The 17,771-nt window shown below is 43.3% G+C and overlaps 4 protein-coding genes across 4 annotated transcripts; 3 read left to right on the forward strand and 1 right to left on the reverse strand.

Moving 5' to 3' along the window:
• Positions 1 to 643: 643 nt before the first annotated feature.
• Positions 644 to 3,840, forward strand: LOC129582567 (atrial natriuretic peptide receptor 1-like). Its single transcript, XM_055474094.1, has 12 exons — positions 644 to 1,134; positions 1,209 to 1,250; positions 1,358 to 1,382; positions 1,497 to 1,804; positions 1,872 to 1,915; positions 1,983 to 2,021; positions 2,134 to 2,220; positions 2,330 to 2,470; positions 2,589 to 2,639; positions 2,829 to 3,005; positions 3,117 to 3,273; positions 3,353 to 3,840. The coding sequence occupies exons 1-12, from the start codon at positions 801 to 803 to the stop codon at positions 3,427 to 3,429; spliced, it is 1,482 nt and encodes a 493-aa protein (XP_055330069.1). The 5' UTR covers positions 644 to 800; the 3' UTR covers positions 3,430 to 3,840.
• A 405-nt stretch (positions 3,841 to 4,245) lies between these two features.
• On the forward strand, positions 4,246 to 7,838 carry LOC129582568 (atrial natriuretic peptide receptor 1-like). The gene is made up of 12 exons (XM_055474095.1): positions 4,246 to 4,742; positions 4,823 to 4,864; positions 5,052 to 5,076; positions 5,194 to 5,498; positions 5,566 to 5,609; positions 5,676 to 5,714; positions 5,832 to 5,918; positions 6,039 to 6,179; positions 6,288 to 6,338; positions 6,521 to 6,697; positions 7,206 to 7,365; positions 7,440 to 7,838. Exons 1-12 carry the CDS (start codon positions 4,412 to 4,414, stop codon positions 7,514 to 7,516), a joined length of 1,479 nt encoding a protein of 492 aa, XP_055330070.1. The 5' UTR covers positions 4,246 to 4,411; the 3' UTR covers positions 7,517 to 7,838.
• A 295-nt stretch (positions 7,839 to 8,133) lies between these two features.
• LOC129582757 (uncharacterized) lies at positions 8,134 to 11,277 on the reverse strand. Its single transcript, XM_055474366.1, has 3 exons — positions 10,493 to 11,277; positions 9,377 to 10,165; positions 8,134 to 8,477 (listed from the first exon to the last, which is right to left on the reverse strand). Exons 1-3 carry the CDS (start codon positions 11,186 to 11,188, stop codon positions 8,298 to 8,300), a joined length of 1,665 nt encoding a protein of 554 aa, XP_055330341.1. The 5' UTR covers positions 11,189 to 11,277; the 3' UTR covers positions 8,134 to 8,297.
• Positions 11,278 to 14,160: 2,883 nt separating this feature from the next.
• Positions 14,161 to 15,088, forward strand: LOC129582847 (uncharacterized). Its single transcript, XM_055474464.1, has 3 exons — positions 14,161 to 14,374; positions 14,477 to 14,581; positions 14,931 to 15,088. Exons 1-3 carry the CDS (start codon positions 14,161 to 14,163, stop codon positions 15,086 to 15,088), a joined length of 477 nt encoding a protein of 158 aa, XP_055330439.1.
• The last annotated feature ends 2,683 nt before the right edge of the window (positions 15,089 to 17,771 follow it).

Raw genomic sequence — 17,771 nt, forward strand, 5'->3', positions numbered from 1 at the left:
TTTCAAGATCCCGTTTAGACGTGTGCCCATAAACAGAGCGCAAAGGCGCTTTCTCGAATGTCAGCAACCGGCGGTAACTTCTGATTTTGTAGTTACTCGTTATTCGTGAATACTTTTTTAGCAAGACAAATCAGCACCGTGCCTAAAAACAACGAGGAATCTGTGACAGCAGTTCAACTTATTCATTGAATCTGCTCACAGGACAGCAACTAACGTTTAGGGTATGGTCGTGAAGCTGTACGCCAATAAACGGAGCAATACTGCCACAAATATAGCCGCATCTTGATTTTCACTGCAATGAGCCATGCATGCAAAAACAAGTTTGAATCGTTTAATTGCGCTTACATATTAATGCCGGCTGACTGTACGATGTGCTTGATAATGCCATTAAATTCTGCACTTCGGGTGTTATTGCAGCAGAAAATGTGAGAGCATGTGCTCATTGCTAACCATCTCAACACGGGCGCCGAAGCAAGCAGTGCTATCCATTAAATTTTTAGGATTACGGAGAAACCGGTTAGTTCAACAGGACTAGTAAAAGATCCTCCAGCTAGAGAGAATAACAAGCTTTTTCTAGATAAAGATATCACACAAAAATCATCAAGGAACTGCCGAACCTACCAAGAAAAATCACATTTATTATTAATGCACAATATGAGTAGCGCTTTCATTATAGAATCAGCCAGCAGCGAAACCAGTATCAGTGATTAGTCGTGCTGCGCGTATAATGTGCATGAAGTGAGTTGAAATTAGAGGATTCAATTATTTGTTAGCTGGGAAAGTTCCAAACTACTTCCGCAATGCATCCATCCATAATTCAAACATTTTCCTTCTCACTTCTTTCGGTTTTTGCTGTCGTCAGATGTGTGTACGGACGGACGGACGTAGCGTTGGTGCAGTTTTATTTGTGGGGCGATAAGACGCCCACGAGTCTGACATTCGTCGGTCCTGTGATGACAAAGGGCGAGGAAGATCTGGCACCGTACAAGGATGTTCTCAATATAACAAGAGTCCTTCTCTACAGCCGCAATGTAACGACCTGCGACGAGATGAGCCTAAAAGCAACATTCTGGGCTACGCGCTACTATTACCGTGAGGCGAATGGAAATCCAGTGATGGGAATATTCGGCCCCGGTAATATTCAGAAATAATGATTCTACTGCTTGTGAAAATTGATATTCTTAATCAAAAAATTGTTTTTCGTATAGGATGCCCATCTGTAGCATTATCTATAGCTCCTTTGGCAAGAGGTACGCTGAAACAAGCTGATTTTGCTTTGTGACTTCGGCTGGCATAATTACGCACGAAAAGCGAAATTTATACGGTTTTGAATAACTAACAGGTTTTCCTTTTGCAGCGTGGAATAAACAGATGCTAGCTACGTGAGTACTCGTGAGAAAGATGCAGACAAATCTTTATTTCGGTTATTTATGTAAAAACCATGCTAGATTTGGCGGATAATTCGAAATTACTTTGAACTACTTCCTTCTTTTTAGCACACGGGGCACTGATTACACATTTTCCAACAAGAAGCGTTTCCCTACGCTAACTAACTTCTCTCCCTTTATTGACTGGGGCCTGGAAGTTTTCATGCACAGATTGCTAGATCACTTTAGCTACAGCACTGTGGGAATATTGTGCGATGATGCCAACGACTATTTGTCAATTTACATCCCAATGTGCTCAAATTTGTTCGATACGATGCGGCTGACGTATAATTTCAGCGCCAGTAGGTTTTACGTGAATGCCACAGACGAAAACAATGTGAAACATTATCTTGAAGAGATTAGATCTGCAGCTCGGGGTGAGGAAAATAAGCTTATGGCAGCACCTGCTTCTATGACTTCTTAACAGTTTTTAATGTTTTACAGTTGTCATCATTATTGCCCACGGCGACCGAATTCGTCCCATCATGGTAAAACCATCGCCGATTGTGACCGATCAATTATGCAAATTAAGGTATTAATTACGTGCATTTTCAGCTGGCAGCATTCGATAAGCAGATGACGGAGGGTGATTATGTGAGTATAATGGGCTGCATTTATCTGCATTACAAGAACTGTTGCAGGGAGATCATTGCAAGCTGCTTAGCCCAATTTCTCCTCACAAGTTCTTGTACGCATTGAATTGCAGGTCTATTTCACAGTTGAGCTATTTCCAAGCGCAAGGTATTTCGGTAGCATTGCCTGGGACACCGGAAACATTGATAAGCGTGATGCGGTAAGGACGCATTGGTCGAATGTCACGAACTGTTCCGTTTCCTAACATTGTTGTTGCAAAATGGTTGTGCAATAAATTCAATCTAATTTGACCTTTGGTTGTTCTTCAGGATGCCCGAATCGCCTTCCGTTCCCTCTTCAAAATATCTCTCCGCAGTCCGGATGCCACGCCCGAGTACCTTAATGTTACCGATGAAATAAAACGACGGTCAAAAATAACGTTTGACTATACATACGCCGCTGGGGAAGAAGTAAGCCGAACTAAAAGGAAGAAAAATGCGACAATCCTCACCAATTAAATAAATGCAAATCCTCACCAATTAAATACAAGCAAAAATTTAATAACGTATGTGTTTTGTTGCTTGAAAGGTCAATCCATTTGCAATGGCTTACTACTACGCCCTCGCCATATACGGGCAGGTAAAGGTCATGGTGTCGATACCAGCCAGTCAGTGTTCAATTATCCCGTCATTCCCGTGCTGTTTTATTAAAAAACTATGCTTGCTGAATCGGTAACTGCCACAGTCAAAGCAGGGGAAATGAGTCGAAGATCCTGTTCTTCAGGCTATTATACTGACTTTTTTGCTAAATTGCACACGTGCTATCTAGGTGCTAAACCAAGCCATAGCGTTTGGAATGAATCCCAATGACGGAGTTTCGATGAGCAGACTGATATGGAATCGCACATTCACAGTATTAGGTCAAGATATCACTCTTAACGCTAATGGCGATCGCGATATGGATTGGGCCCTAAACCAAATGGACATTGAAACAGGAATATTTATGGTATATTAGTGACTGTTTTGAAACCATTGTTTAAACGGGGGTTTGTCTGAATGAAACAGGTGAAACCCAATTTGTAGGAATTGCTTTGTTCTTCAGTTTTTCTCTGTTTAGCCTGTATTGGAGTTTTCTGCCAAGCGCAATGCCCTGGAAGTTTCTCGTGACCCAGAAAGCCACAGTTTCCGCAAAATTGTTTGGTACAAGAGTGATAGTCCGCCTCCTAACGAACCAAAATGCGGCTACCGTGGAATTAAACCGGAATGCGAGACAGGTAGGCGCACCGATCAATTTCGAAGTAAAATCAAAGCGGATTTCTCAGTCCCCTACAGAATTTTTGTTCTGGATTTCAGAGCAGCGTAACCAATATCAACAGCTGGTAGCCGCTGTCGTGAACTTGTTTGAAGTGATCAAAGGAATGATAGCATAATTTCACTTAGCGGCTTCTAACCTTCCTCGGACCCACAAGAAATTTCTCCAATTCATCATGATTTATATGTATCAGCTTGAATGTAGATGCTTTGCTATGAGCTGGCAAGGTACGAAATGTGATGGTACCAGCCAATTCTTTCAAAGTTTAGTTTTGTGGAATTAGGCGTATGCTAAAGAAAACTGCTATTTGCCAAGCGCAGAGGCGCTTCCTCGAGTGCCAGCAACCAACGGATGCCTACTGGCAGTTATTCGTAATTTCGTAAATACATGTTTTGGCAAAAACAAAGCACCACAATCCGGTGAGGATCTGCGCTAGCAAATCAAGTTATTTATTGAATCTGTCCACAGGCCATCAACTAACAATTAGCTGTTGTTAGCACATGATCGTAAAGCTGCAAAGTGTAAACTATGTAATAAATGGAAAATATTGCCACAAATAAAGCAGTATTTTAATTGTCACTTCAATGAGCCATGCAGAAACACGTTTATTTCCTTTATTTGCGTTTAAATGTCGGCTGAATTTGTGATGTTGTTGGATAATGCCATCAAATTTCGCACTTCCTTCTTCTCTTGTTTATTGCATCCGCAAACCAACCGGTGTTACTGTGGCAGTAAACGTGAGAACGTACGCTCACCATCTCCACACGAGCTTCGAAACGATTCGATGCTATCGATCAAAATTATTAGGATAATGCAGAAACCGGTTAATTCAACAAGACCAGCAAATGACCCTCCAGCTATAAGAGGAATAACAAGTTTCTAAACAAAGACATTATACAAAAATTATCAAAGAACTGCCGAACCTACCAGGGATTATTACATTTATTACCGAAGGGTGATATGAGTAGCGCTTTGCTTTGATGTTTCCTTTGTAAAGACAGCCAAAAGAGATCAGCAGTCAATCGTTCTTAACATACATGTTTAAATTTTGTTGAAATTAGAGAATTCAGTTTTCAGTTTGCCGCAAAACTGCTTCCGCAATGCATCCATCCCCAGTTAAATTGACTTCTTTCCTACTTCTTTCGGTTTTTGCTTTTGTCAGAGGTGCAAACGTAACGGACGTAGCGTTGGTACAATTTTATCTATGGGGCGCTAAGACACCAACCAGTCTGCAGTTCGCAGCCCCCGTTATGGCTAAGGGAGAGAACGATCTGGCACCGTACAAGGGTGTTTTAAATATAACACGAGTCCTCATCTACGACCGCAATGTGACGACGTGCTACGAGATTGACAAAAAAGCAACATTTTGGGCTACGCGCTACTATTACCGTGAGGCTGTTGGAAATCCCGTTACTGGAATATTCGGCCCCGGTAACATTCGCTGCCTGTGAACCTTAATATCCCTGTCAATGACTGTTATTTGTTACTATTATTATTGTTATTTCGTACAGGATGCCCATCTGCAGCGTTATCTGTGGCTCCTTTGGCAAGAGGTAAGCGACGCTAACAAGTACATCATTAAATGAATGTAGCGCTGGATCCCGAAAAAACCAAATGTTCGTTTGAAACCAAAATTTCAACCGCTCATGCTAAATAACTGATTTTGTTTTTGACTGCAGGACGAGTACCATAAGTCAAACTGGTGCAGTTTTGAACAATTAACAAGTGTGTGTTTTGCAGCATGGAATAGACCGATGCTAGCCACGTAAGTATCCGTAAAAAAGGATTCAGAGAAATCTTTATTTTGGACCTATATGTGTCCTATGTTTGAATTAACGGACGTTGATTCGCAATAACTCTTAACTGTTTTCTATATTTTTAGGACATGGGGAGATTACGCTTTTTCCAACAAGAGGCGTTTCCCAACACTGACCAACTTCTCTCCCTATATTGACTACAATCTGAACATGTTCATATTCAGATTGCTGAATTATTTCAGCTACAACACTGTGGGAATATTGTGTGATGATGCCAACGACAATTTGTCCCTTTATGTTCCAGTGTGCACAAATATGTTTGATACACTTCGTCTGACGTATAATTTTAGCGCGAGCCGGTTTTACGTGAATGCGACTGACGAAAACAATGTGAAACATTACCTCGAAGAGATTAGATCTATAGCTCGGGGTGAGGAAAATAGCTTGTGTCAGCACATTCTCCTATGCTTTAATAACCGTTATTAATGGTTTTGCAGTTGTCATCATCATTGCCCACGGTGACCGGATCCGTCCAATCATGGTAAAACCATCGCCGCAACACTATGTCTAATTACTGATGGGATAAAGATGTTTTACGTCTTTTTAGCTAGCAGCCTTCGATAAGCAGATGACGGGGGGCGATTATGTAAGTACAATGTGCTGGTTTTATATGCGTAATAAAAAATGTCCCAAGCATGCAGATAGGTACTCTAGCAGTCCATTCAAATTTCTGCTGTCCGGTTTAAAGCGCGTTGAATTACAGGTCTATTTCACAATTGAGCTATTTCAAAGCACAAAGTTTTTCGGTAGTATTGCGTGGAATACCGGGGATGGCGACAAGCGTGATGCGGTAAGAATGAGTTGGAAGATAGCTCATCTGCAGTTGTTGATTATTCGGTTTTTCAAAGATTGCCGCAGCAAACTGATTGCGAAATATCTCGTTTAATTGAACCCATTCTTGGCTCTTCAGGATGCCCAAACCGCCTTCCGTTCCCTCTTCAAAATATCTCTCCGTAGCCCGGAGGCCACGCCCGAATACCATAATGTTACGGATGAAATAAAACGACTGTCAAAAACAAGATTTGACTACACATACGCAACTGGAGAAGACGTAAGCATCATTGAAACAAATCAACAAAATGAAGTTATTTATGTGATCTTACCGGCAAATCAACTGCAAGCAAAACTTTAGTAACTTATGTGCTCTGTTGCTTTAAAGGTCAATCCATTCGCCATGGCGAACTATTACGCCCTTGCTGCTTACGCGCAGGTAACGGTCATTGTGCCAGCAAGCCAGTCTGTTTCCAGTATTTCGGTTTTATTTTTATTGATTAAAGACGCTTGTGGGAGTTGACGAGTGACAGTTACGGCAGGGGCACCGATCTGTAGATCTTGTTTTTCTGGCGATTATAATTATTGTCTTTTCTGCAAAATCAAACACATGCCTTCTAGGTGCTAAACGAAACCATAGCGTACGGAGGAAATCCCAATGACGGGGCTAATACGAGCAGAGTGATGTGGAATCGCACCTTCACCATATTAGGGCAAGATATCCCCATTAACGATAATGGCGATCGCGAGGCGGATTGGACACTCCACCAAATGAATGCTGAAACGGGAACGTTTATGGTAAATTTAAGCTTGTCCTGATACCATTGTTTGAACGGCATGCTGCCGGAATCTTACTGGAGCCGCAGAAATTATAAAAAAGAATACGCTGCTCGCTCAGCGGACTGTAATATTTTATCGCTAATCTTACTTCTTGTCAAGGGAAGCCAAATTCGAGTACATGCACGATAACTTTTCACTCTTGCGCACTCCCAAACACTTTTTTGCTTTGTTTTATGTTATTGTAAAGCCAGATGATTTGTATATATAGCCACGAAAACCATTTGTCCGCGCAACATCCAGTTCGGATTTATAGCTGAAAGAGAATTCCAAAAAGTTTGGATACCAAATACATGCGCTCACATGCGACTTTCACACATATGTATGCAGAATCACCTGCGTACAAAATGCCATAAAAAAACGAATCGGTGTTTGGGATTGCGCAACAGTAAATTTTCGTGCATGCATACGAATTTGGTACCATGTACCGTGTCACTTCCCTTAACTGTGCTAGCAACTGAATTTTTAGCCTGTGTTGGAGTATTCTGCCAAGCGTAAAGTTTTGGAACCTTCTCGTGAACCAGAGAATCACAGCATCCGCCAAATTGTTTGGTACAAGCGTGACAGTCCGCCTCCAAACGAACCGAAATGCGGCTATCGTGGAATCAAACGGGCGTGCGAAGCTACCAGTGCGTACACCAAAAAATTCTAGAGTAATATCAATCTGGCGGTGCGGTACTTTGAATTTTTTTTTGGCTTTCAGAGGAGCATAATCAATATCAGCAGCTGGTGGCCGCTGTCGTGAACTTGTTTGAAGTGATCAAAGGAATGTTAGCATAATTGCACTTTCCTCGGACCCACAAAAAACCAATTTTTCCATTTAAAACAATCCATTTGAAATGGACTCAGTGTGGGTCCACTGTGGGAGCTGTGCAATTAGCTGGCAAAAAAGAAGTAATTTTACCAGCCAGAAGTCTTTCAAAGGTTAATTTTGTGGACTGCTGCGCATGTTGCAGAGAACTCTGTTCCTTCTACAGACACCTGTTCATGTTTTGCACGTCATTGTAGTTTTAGTAACGACACCTCATTACGTAACATCTGTACTGCAAAACTTTTGCAGAGCAACCTATACAGGAAGACTTAATAATAATTATTATCTCTGGTCCAGGGATACCGAAATTGAAAATATTTCCCACACGGTTCGAACAAAACCTTTAGGAGTTTAGGTTTCCGTTTGTTAACTAATGTTTACGTTGAATCAATCGCTTTGTGCTGACTCCTCAGCATGACACACCACTGGGTGGAAAAATCATTTTGCTCACTAAAGTTGGACAGAATTTCGTAACAAATTAATATGCCCAACAATAAAATTATTGCGTTATAGTTAACACGGTCTGTTACCTTTCTGCTTCAATTATTGCTATTTTGTTAGGCACTTAAAGCAAGTCATCAGCGTATCTCAAAAAAAAATTGGAGTACGGCAAACGGGAGATTTTTAGCGCAGCTGCGACGGGATTTACGAATGTTTTGTCTTCGATCACGGAGTCCCATAATAGAACGCCATAGACCCATTGCAGCCATTCGAACACCGTCCGCGGGTGGGCGTGGAGGCTAGAAAACTTTAATCAGCCCGAGCCGGTTGTCCGCGAACCATCTCACGCTGCAGACCGCACTGCGTCAGCTTGCTCAAACCAGCCAACCTATATTTTCGCAGTACTTCCAGCGTCCCGTCCCCCAAAGTTATACTGTCGTCCGGATAAAAATCCCGAATATCGTGCCAACTCTGGCAGTCTTCCAGAACCTATAGACGGCAAAAAAGTTGCACATGTCTGTCATTTTGCTGATCAGGGCCGTGGCAAGGTTTAAGGGAAGATGGCGCAAGAAGTCGCGCCCGTTTGAAAAGGGCAGTTACTTTGCCGCAGTATTCGCCACAGCGTCTAAAACAAACATACCTCCTGCTATTATGCCGCAGTTATGATGGCTGAATAAATAGGTAGCCGTTAACTATTTTACCGCATTGTAAGTTTTACAAAATCCAGGAATCGCATACTGCGGCCAATTAGCCACCCTAACCGTGATAAAATAGCACAAGCTAGTTTGTCGCAGCGCGCGGCTAAACAGCAAAGGCTATTTTCCCGACCCGAGTACTTCGCATGGGGCCTCTAGTTTTCACCTCACACAGTAAGGGAAATCTTGTTTTCCCCCGCACAGCTGCCGCTTACACGCTTAAAGCTGACTACAGTTTAAAGCCGCGTGCGCTGCAGCAACAAGTTTGTCGGAGAGATTAGACTCTAATCACTCCGCTCTTTCATTCAGCTGCGTGACCGATATGCCGAGTTGGCTAGAAACCGGCTTTAAACTGCAGTCAGCTTTAAGCGTGCAAGCGGCAGCTGTGCGGGTGAAAACAAGATTTCCCTTACTGTGTGAGGTGGAAACTAGAGTCCCCATGCGAAGTACGGCAAATAGCCGAAGGGTCCGCGCTGTCGCCAACACTGCGGCAAAATAACTACCTCAAAATCTACGAGAAGCGCAGAAAAACGGTTCATCAAATCCCTATCTCAACAACGCTTGCCAACTGAATTTTTCAGTGCGTGGGCACTCAGTTCAGTATTTGCTCAGCTTTTTTAATCTAGACCCTATGACGGAGGTTTCTCGCAACGGCCCTGATAACCCTATTCTAGGTCCGCGCTTCCATCAGACCTGAAAAATGCGCTCGCGATGCCCAGGATCGGCTCCTTCGCAGTCCGCATCCGCTATCCAGTTCCACACCCGCGCGGCATCTTCCCCAAGTTCCGGCAGACTGGCCTCCACCACGCCAAACAGGCCCACGTCGCGCCCGCTCCGTGTCGCGTCACGCGTGCGGCTGACACCGTATACAATGGGCTGCCATTGGAAGTGCTCGCCGGGACCGGAGAACGTGCAGTCCCTCCAGATGACTCTCACCATAGGCACCAGACAATCCAGACCACTGTTCCGCCAATTGCGGACATTCCAGTGGAATTTGTGCACGATGAGTGTCAGCGTCGTCCCGCTAGGCGGCAGTTCCATGTGGATGTACTCGATTAGCCGCAGACAGTCAGCCAGGCCTTCATTGACATCGCTCTGGTACGTCGCATTACTAATGACAATCCGCTCCGTTCTGGCAGTTACACAGCGCCACAAACTCAGCCCCACCATGTACGCAGAGCGCTGCCACTCGGCCTCGTGGGGAGTGATGGCTTTGCCGCGCTCATCAACGCAGCGCTGATGAGAAAATCCCACGATGACTTCCTTGTTCGGATGCTCAAGTAGACCGTTCCACAGCGAACACACCCGCCGACAGCGGGCACGCTGGGCGCTGTCCAGTAGGTGAAAAATGTGGTCTACGACGGCAGCCGGCAGCACTGGCAAGGGTTCATACTGAGGCGGGGCGCAGGACGGCTGGGGTGGTGTCATCGCTGCGACTGACTGCTGAGCTACCCGCCTCTTGGCTTCGGACAGTAACTGGTCCTGATAACAAAGAATACAACGGATTAATGCCAATGGCGAATGCTACTACAGTCCTATTTAATCCCGGTGTGGGTTGCTTGTGTAAAAACTTGCATCAAAATATTTGTAAAATGAACTGACTCCACTTTATAAGAATAAATTATTGCATGCAGCCTATAGAGTACGTGCGTAGCCAGAAACTGTGACGCAAAAATAACATTAATTTCCCCTATGCTGTATCCAGTACTTCAGTCATTATTCCAAGTACCGGTGAATTTTCTATAAATATTAAGGAAAGAACTGCAATGGTTATTACAGATGAAAGCTGCAATTCTGCACTTAACTCACCAAGTCTGTGGTTTGCAACGTGAGCGGGCAGCCGATTAAACAGTGCAGGAACACCACCATGCCCCCGATGACGCACACTGGCCATACGGCATGCTGGGACGCCTCGACAGCCTCCTTCCAAGCATCCCACAGCGGCGCGGCAACGGGCTCGCCGCCCCAGTAGTCAGCGGGCAACGGCAGGCCGCACGCAACGAACATGTAGGGCTCGATGACGCATGCCTTCTCGGAGGGGATGGGGTGCACAAGGCGCCAGCGCACGGAATGCGCCCGTATCATCTGCCGCACCACGCGCCCCTCGCCCAAGCGGATTTCCACAAAAAGGTAGCGCTGCCAGAATAATCGCGGGTAGATCAATTCGACGGGGTACCACGTCCAGGGGTGGTTGGCATCTACACGGGCCAACACCTGCAGTTCCACATTCTGTGGGTCGGCTTCTTGGTAGCGCTCAACGGCAATATAGTGCTGCAGTGCGCAGGCGTTGTCATCGGTGAGGGTGATGTACACGTTGCGAAGACAACGGAATGCGGTACTGTACTCCACCAGATCGGCCCGTCGTCCGGGGCAGGCGAAATCTACGATTAGGCCGTTACTCACCACGTTGATGATTCTGCCGTGATGCATTACACCACTGCTGTCGCGCACGTCCACCGCGTTCCACGCGTAGATCTCCTCAGGACGGTTGTAGATGGTGCACATACTGGCCAACTATGGAGCAGCGCTTCTGTTCACAAAATTTTCAAATTTGAACAGAGTGCTCAAGGAGGCGTAGTCAGAGAAACTGCAAAAAATCGTAACTATTCTAGTTTTTACTTTTTAGGATCAGCTCATCTAGCTTGACAGTACACGCACGGTTAGTCAGTGCTGTAGCCACCCGGGCGGCGGTGGTGGCTAATAAAATTTTTTGAAAAGTGATTACCTACTAAGTACTAACAGAGCTATGTAAGGATGGTAATATCCAAGGGAAAGCCTCTGGATATGGGATATATCCAAAATTGATATGGATATATCCACAAATATCTTGGATATATCATTTCCTATCCAGATATATCCATTTAAACGTTTATTTCTGAAAAGTCTTGAAAAGTCTGAATATTTTATCAAAAAACTTCATAAAGCACATTAACCATCAACACCTAATTCCGAAAGTTAGGAAATAAGTTGAGCTGTGATAAAATAGTGCGTGATTAACAGATAACAAAATTAATCAAAATAATTCAAAATGCAAGATTTATAAAACAAGTCAGCCAAAGTCACAAAGTCTCCCAGGTCATCCAGAAGCTCCTCCTCTGTTGCGTTCTCAACATAACTTTGTTCAAACAGGAATTCCGCAAGTTCATCCTCGTTTTCCACTTCGTTGTCGGCTACTTCGATGGCAGTGGTTGAACTGACCACAACGATATCGGGATCATCAATTTCGGATAATGTATGCGCTTGTTTTGCAGTCGTCGCGCGCGGTCAGCTTAATTTTCACGGTCTTCTTTCTGAAACTGCATGCGCATTGACGTCAACGCAGAAGCTGTGCGCAAACCCATGCGTGAGCGGCCTTTTGTATGCACGTATCCCATCTGGCTCCAGCCTCTCTCAATGGCAGCCGCATGCACCACGCATGAAAACAAATGGACTGCTAGTGCTAGCCGTGCTAATTCCTCATGTTGATACTTCACTAGCTTCCAGTACCGAACTGTTGTGCTAACTTGTGAAAGAGTTACTTTTTATAGGCGCGAAGATTTAAAAATATTTCAACGATGATCGTTGAACGATCCTCAGTAATCAAGCATAACTGGTTTAGGCTCGATTAAAAACAACTACAGCGTCTTCACTTCTAAAACTCACAAGAAATGACAAGAGATTGTACAAACAACATAGACTTGTGCACGGTTGCCTTGCCGGTAGTGCATCCGGTTGAAGTTCGTGCTGTGCCATTGTAAATTTTGTTATTCAGTTCCTCTCCAGCCTGTTGCATGCGTTTTCTCTGTTGTTTCTACAAGTAATTTATTTGCAAACGTCCATATCCTGTTGTATCCTTGTATATCCACCAGTATCCGTCAACATCCAAAATATCCGTATCTTTCGGACAGCTCGGGATATGGATATGATATTGGATATTTGAGCTCTGATTACACTTTTGATATTGGATATTACCATCCTTAGAGCTATGTATCTGTAATCCTCTTCATAAGAAAAACTTGACAATAAAAAAATTAATAGCTTCGGAAACAGTCGCTCATTCACAAGTTACTAAATAAAACTTAGTACCTACCCGGTACGACTCAAAAGTCAGTTTTAATAATTTTGCTATACGAGTAGTTTATGCGAACCTACGACTCACGAGTATAAAAAATGCAACACTGTTGCATTCTTCGAAAACTAAAGAAAGGCCTTTCTATTTAAACTGGAAAAGTGCTGTTGCTGCAGCAGTACCTTTTCAATTTAAAAAGACTTATTGATCATTTAACCGACAAAACTCAGTGTAATTTATTCTAAGGCTCTAGATGACTGACAAATTTTAGTTCGGAGTCTAGGAAAAACTTTTTCACAGCCCGTAACTCATAAGTATTTTAGTATTCCTTTGCCGCTGTCGTATAATGAAAAGTAGGTACGGTTTCCTCGTAATTGTTGTGATACCGTTGTGAAACATCACTGAGGCCTGGGGGAGTGCAGAAACGATTGTCTGACATGGGCCAATACGCGCAGAACCTTCGCCGCGAGTATTCCAGCAAAAACTGTTGTATTAGAATACTGCATTCAGGAAAACTACAGCTTCGAAAAATCTTCTGCCGGGTAATTCGGAGTTAGGCAAATCGTCTGAGCGGAAATCCGGATACACCTCATAATACTAAAAAATGCAAGAAACCTGCCGCAGAATCTTACGGCGGACCTATTTTTAAGCAGAGGGCGGTTTTTCTGATCACATATAGAAGTATGCGTATAATGCGTATACTGTATTTCGTAACACCTGTTTTCCAATTTCATTACCTTTTTGTAGAAAGACAATAATAATCGCATTATAGAATTAGCCAACAACCTACGCTAACTGCGCAATCCTGCTACGTTTCGGTCATAATACATATGTGATAATACAATACATAAGTTCACACATTGTGATAATACATATGTGTGAACCTTTGCCAAATTAAATGCTAATGTGAATTGTTGATATTTGTTTAAAATTTAAGTGATCGCGTATTATATCGCTGCCTTTTCAGGATCCGCAAGTGCTAGACAAGGTTGTGGTTACTGAAAAATGGATATGATGAGTAGGCGATTACAATGGAAAGGTGGTTTTGTAGGTGGTAGTGCGTCAATCAGCAAGAACGATATCGTGCTTTGCAGTCGCATGTTGTCCTAACGCCGTCGTACTTTTTCCGGTTGTGTTCCAAATAGTCGTCTTATTTTAAATTTCTGCTTACCGCATAACCACTCAACTCATGGCGTTTAATAACACTTCCACTATAAGAATGGATCCATTTACAATGGACACCAGAAATCACATCATTATGGTGCACATTGCAGCGATTATAGCTCCTTTCCATCTGCTGTACACATTGTTCGTTGTATCGGTGTTTTTATCCGTGAAAACACTAATCACCCCTTTCAACATCTGTATTATCAACATTCTGCTGCTATACGTCATCAATGCAGGTCTTCATTGCGCAACACACTGGCACATGATCATAATTGGACAGTACGTTGATTCATATATAACGTGGTGCGCTATTAGCGATCTCTCCAGATGGATCGTTGCACCCGCTGCCGGCGCCGGGCACATTCTGCTGGCGATTAACCGCATCTGGGCGGTGACCTTTCCACAGTCCTACCGCCTCAAATATAACCGGATCCTGGCCATGCTGTCGTGTGTGCTGATGCACATCATCGTGGATGGTACGCGATTACCGAATTTTATCGTCAGTGTGATAAAGCCATCTCAACACGGCACCGCTTGCCGATTATTAGAAGACATCTTTCCTGTTCTGCTCCTTACAGTGCGCTACCTGTCCACGGCCATCTTGGCGGTTATATTCGGATCGCTGCCATATGTCATGATAATGCGCCGGATCCAAGTCCGTCGTATCGTCTCCGTAACATCGCGTACGTACAAATTAGAAAAATAATACAATTATAAAAAGTATGTAAATGCTCGTTTTAGCGTGTATTGCGCGGAAAAATGCATGTAAGCGAACTGAATATGCTCCTGTTGTACACTGCCTGTTGATTTTATTATAAATTTTTAAACCGCAACCGACCGACATGCTGATGTCCGATTCTGAAAATGCTTTGATAGGTAACAGCCATAAAAAAACAAGTGCGAGCGCGGGCAGTCTATTGTTCAATAGTTACTCGTGGTTAGCATATTTTAATAAATTCCAGGAACGAAATGGTAACCGCAGTAGAGTAAGTAACAAGACCGATTGCAAAATAAAACTTATTTGACTTCTAGATTCCTCATCTACGTCCAGACAACTGGCCAAAGGGACCCACCGGATTTACATTGCATCCACCGTTGCGTTGTTCCTTGGATGGTCGCCGGCAGCGATCGATACAGTGTTGTATCCAACTTGGACTGTTGCCCAGGAGGCCACTACATACACAAATTAGCAACCTGTCCAACTTTATTGACGCAACAATTTTTCTTCTGTTCGCCACTAACACGAGAAGCGTTATGTGTTTAACTGCGAAAATGCGTTCCGTCTTTTTAAGACCGAAGACCATTAATCCTGTGCGATCAATTTAAAACACAAAATAATACAATTCGGTCTCTGTGGCTGAACGTTTTTTATAGCTGCCGTAAAATTGTAATCCGCGGAACACTAGCGGTGCTTCGAAATAACGGTTGTTTTACGGTCTAATGGAAAATAACGTTTTATTTGCAAAATGAAAAATCGTGCAGATCTGTTGTTTAAGGTTGTAAGGGAAGTTGTAAGGTGCGAGTTGTATTACTTCGTTGCTGCAGAGTCCGATTTTAATTTTTCACCACCGCTATAACGATGTCGATACGTTTTCCACCTGTCCGATACGATTCCCATACCACTGCGATTATGTTTAAATTTCCGATACGTTAATCCGATGCTCCGATAAAAAGCAGAAAATTTTGTGTGGATTTTTGTGCGGTCTTTCTTTAGTGCGAGCATTCCCGGAAATTGAACTAGAATTTCAAAGCGAGCGGATGTCGGATCGGGAGAGCGAGCGGCCGGGTAGATTTCAAAACAGGTGTCGAAAGCAAAAAAGTTAACAGCCAGCGTTCATCGCTTTTTTTGTTATGTACTCTGTATTTACATAAGTGCAAAAATGCAGAACTGCAAAACTACGTCGTATAAAGAAAAGTTCAATGGCTGCTAGCCTGCTACCGCGCGTCCACGTGCGCCTCTACCTGAGCAACGGAGCTCAATGGTAACCACGTCTACCGGCGCTGCCTCGATTACTCGACCATCATAAACTCGCTGGTAATTCGTAATTAAGAAGATATAAATTTAAAAGAAACGGAACGGCAGCTGATGGCAATGAATGCAAACGCAAACCTCTCCAAATAAATTAACGCACTCAAAACAACCCGTTCCTTTTAGCATCTCGCGACATTACAAATACAACAAAACTGCATCAGTAAATCTTAAGCTGTTAACGATATACCGTTAAATGGTATGTATCCGCCCGAATACATAAAGCAGTATCATTCTTGTTATTGTCACAGCATGCACGAATACGATGGACAACTCGTATAAATTGCCGGCTGAGTTTGCGATGCTTTGTATTATAATTGTACAGAGTCATCTTCGGCTTCGCCTCAGATGCTCTTGTGGTCTACAGAAAATTCTTTGAAAAATAATTCTTGTTCATTTATTTTTGAAGCCTGGTTTGTGTGTATGTTTTTACGTTGTATGATTAAGCGCTGTTCATAGCTTCAGTTAGCTTGCTCTAATCAGGAAACAGCATTATTTAGCTTAATAGCTGATCGGTTCATTTTATGTGAAACAAAATAGTTAATAGCACGACTGATAATCGGAGAGCGGTCAGCGGTGCTAGGTTGCCAATAATTCGGCTTCGCTACTTTTTAATAACTGGTACGTGGAAACCAATTTTGATCGAGGACAATAATATCCTTTGTTCAGTAATCAGTAGGCTTAGTCAGTAGATGCAGTAGTGTGATTTTTTGATTTTTTGATAATTTTTTTATTTTTGATTCAGTCGGGAGCGGGTGTAGTGATAACGAGCAACAGAGATCACGTTGTCCTAGTCACCGAACGTTAGTAACAGCAATAACGGGTCCTGTAATTTGCGTTTACAGCAGCCCTGATTAGTGATACCTAAACACTGGTATGACCTGCGGGTTGGCTCTTTCTGAATTTCGATTGTTTCCGGATAACTGTGTGCAAAAAATTTTTTGACAGAGATTTCAAGCATCTAATGGTGTTTGCATTTACAAGGGATGTCGTTCTACCCGGTGTTAGGTAGTTAACATTTTTTGTTTATTGGCTATAGCCACCAACAAAATAAAAACTAGCCCTCGCGGTCACACTGTTTGTGGTAAGGGGTGGTAAGGCCGGTGGTAAATTGGGGATTTCGGACCATGGCGACCGTTCCCTTTATTTAGTACGGGATTGGTCGGTGGATAGACATGCCAGCTTTTGCGCAGTTCCGTTCGTTTGACAGCTGGAGCATTAGCGTTGTGCTGGACAATGATAACGGTTCTGCTGTTATCTGGTCTAAGCCACTAACACTAAAATAATATCCCTTCCCTAAAACTTGAGCTTCCGTTCACTCTACAGGCCTGATCGACGGTCAGTACAGGTCTGTATGTTTCCTGTAACTCGGTACGTCTGGTTAGTGGATAGTGTAGCCTTTGTGCGGTTCTGTTCATTCGGCAGCTCAAGAACTTTGTTAGCATCGAACAGTGGGTACTGGGCAAGGGTTCCGTTGGGCTCCGTTCTCATATGCCGGTCTGGTTAGTGAGCTTTTCATTGCATAGGAAAACTCACGGTCAGTAAACTTTCGCTTGCAAACTATGGTTAGACACTGCCTGTTTTCTCACTACCACCGAGTGGACGAAGGGCGATTTCGCCTTCTACCTAATATGTAAAGGAACTACCTCTGTATGCAGGTAAATAGGAATACGTTCGCAAACGTTCGCTTTCGCACCCTCAAACACTTTTTTCGTTTCATAGCTTTCATAATGATCACCCTATGGCCAAATGATTTTTTCTTTATACATCTGTGTGAAAATTGTTTACGAGATATAAGGAGAATAAAATTTTAAAATGTTTATTCATGTAGCAAACGCATTCAC

The sequence above is a fragment of the Paramacrobiotus metropolitanus genome, unplaced genomic scaffold (assembly GCF_019649055.1).
Source record: "Paramacrobiotus metropolitanus isolate TYO unplaced genomic scaffold, Prichtersi_v1.0 Parri_scaffold0000008, whole genome shotgun sequence".
Lineage (NCBI taxonomy): Eukaryota > Metazoa > Tardigrada > Eutardigrada > Parachela > Macrobiotidae > Paramacrobiotus > Paramacrobiotus metropolitanus.

Coding starts and splice junctions, on each gene's coding strand:
- LOC129582568 (XM_055474095.1), top strand. CDS start 4,412: ATGCATCCATCCCCAGTTAAATTGACTTCTTTCCTACTTCTTTCGGTT. Junction 5,499..5,565: donor GATTAGATCTATAGCTCGGG/GTGAGGAAAATA, acceptor ATGGTTTTGCAG/TTGTCATCATCATTGCCCAC. Junction 6,698..7,205: donor CTGAAACGGGAACGTTTATG/GTAAATTTAAGC, acceptor CTGAATTTTTAG/CCTGTGTTGGAGTATTCTGC.
- LOC129582567 (XM_055474094.1), top strand. CDS start 801: ATGCATCCATCCATAATTCAAACATTTTCCTTCTCACTTCTTTCGGTT. Junction 1,135..1,208: donor GATGGGAATATTCGGCCCCG/GTAATATTCAGA, acceptor TTTTTCGTATAG/GATGCCCATCTGTAGCATTA. Junction 3,006..3,116: donor TTGAAACAGGAATATTTATG/GTATATTAGTGA, acceptor TTCTCTGTTTAG/CCTGTATTGGAGTTTTCTGC.
- LOC129582847 (XM_055474464.1), top strand. CDS start 14,161: ATGATCATAATTGGACAGTACGTTGATTCATATATAACGTGGTGCGCT. Junction 14,375..14,476: donor GATGCACATCATCGTGGATG/GTACGCGATTAC, acceptor TGCTCCTTACAG/TGCGCTACCTGTCCACGGCC. Junction 14,582..14,930: donor TATCGTCTCCGTAACATCGC/GTACGTACAAAT, acceptor TTTGACTTCTAG/ATTCCTCATCTACGTCCAGA.
- LOC129582757 (XM_055474366.1), bottom strand. CDS start 11,188: ATGTGCACCATCTACAACCGTCCTGAGGAGATCTACGCGTGGAACGCG. Junction 10,166..10,492: donor CGTTGCAAACCACAGACTTG/GTGAGTTAAGTG, acceptor CTTTGTTATCAG/GACCAGTTACTGTCCGAAGC. Junction 8,478..9,376: donor ATCGCGAGCGCATTTTTCAG/GTCTGATGGAAG, acceptor TGCCGTCTATAG/GTTCTGGAAGACTGCCAGAG.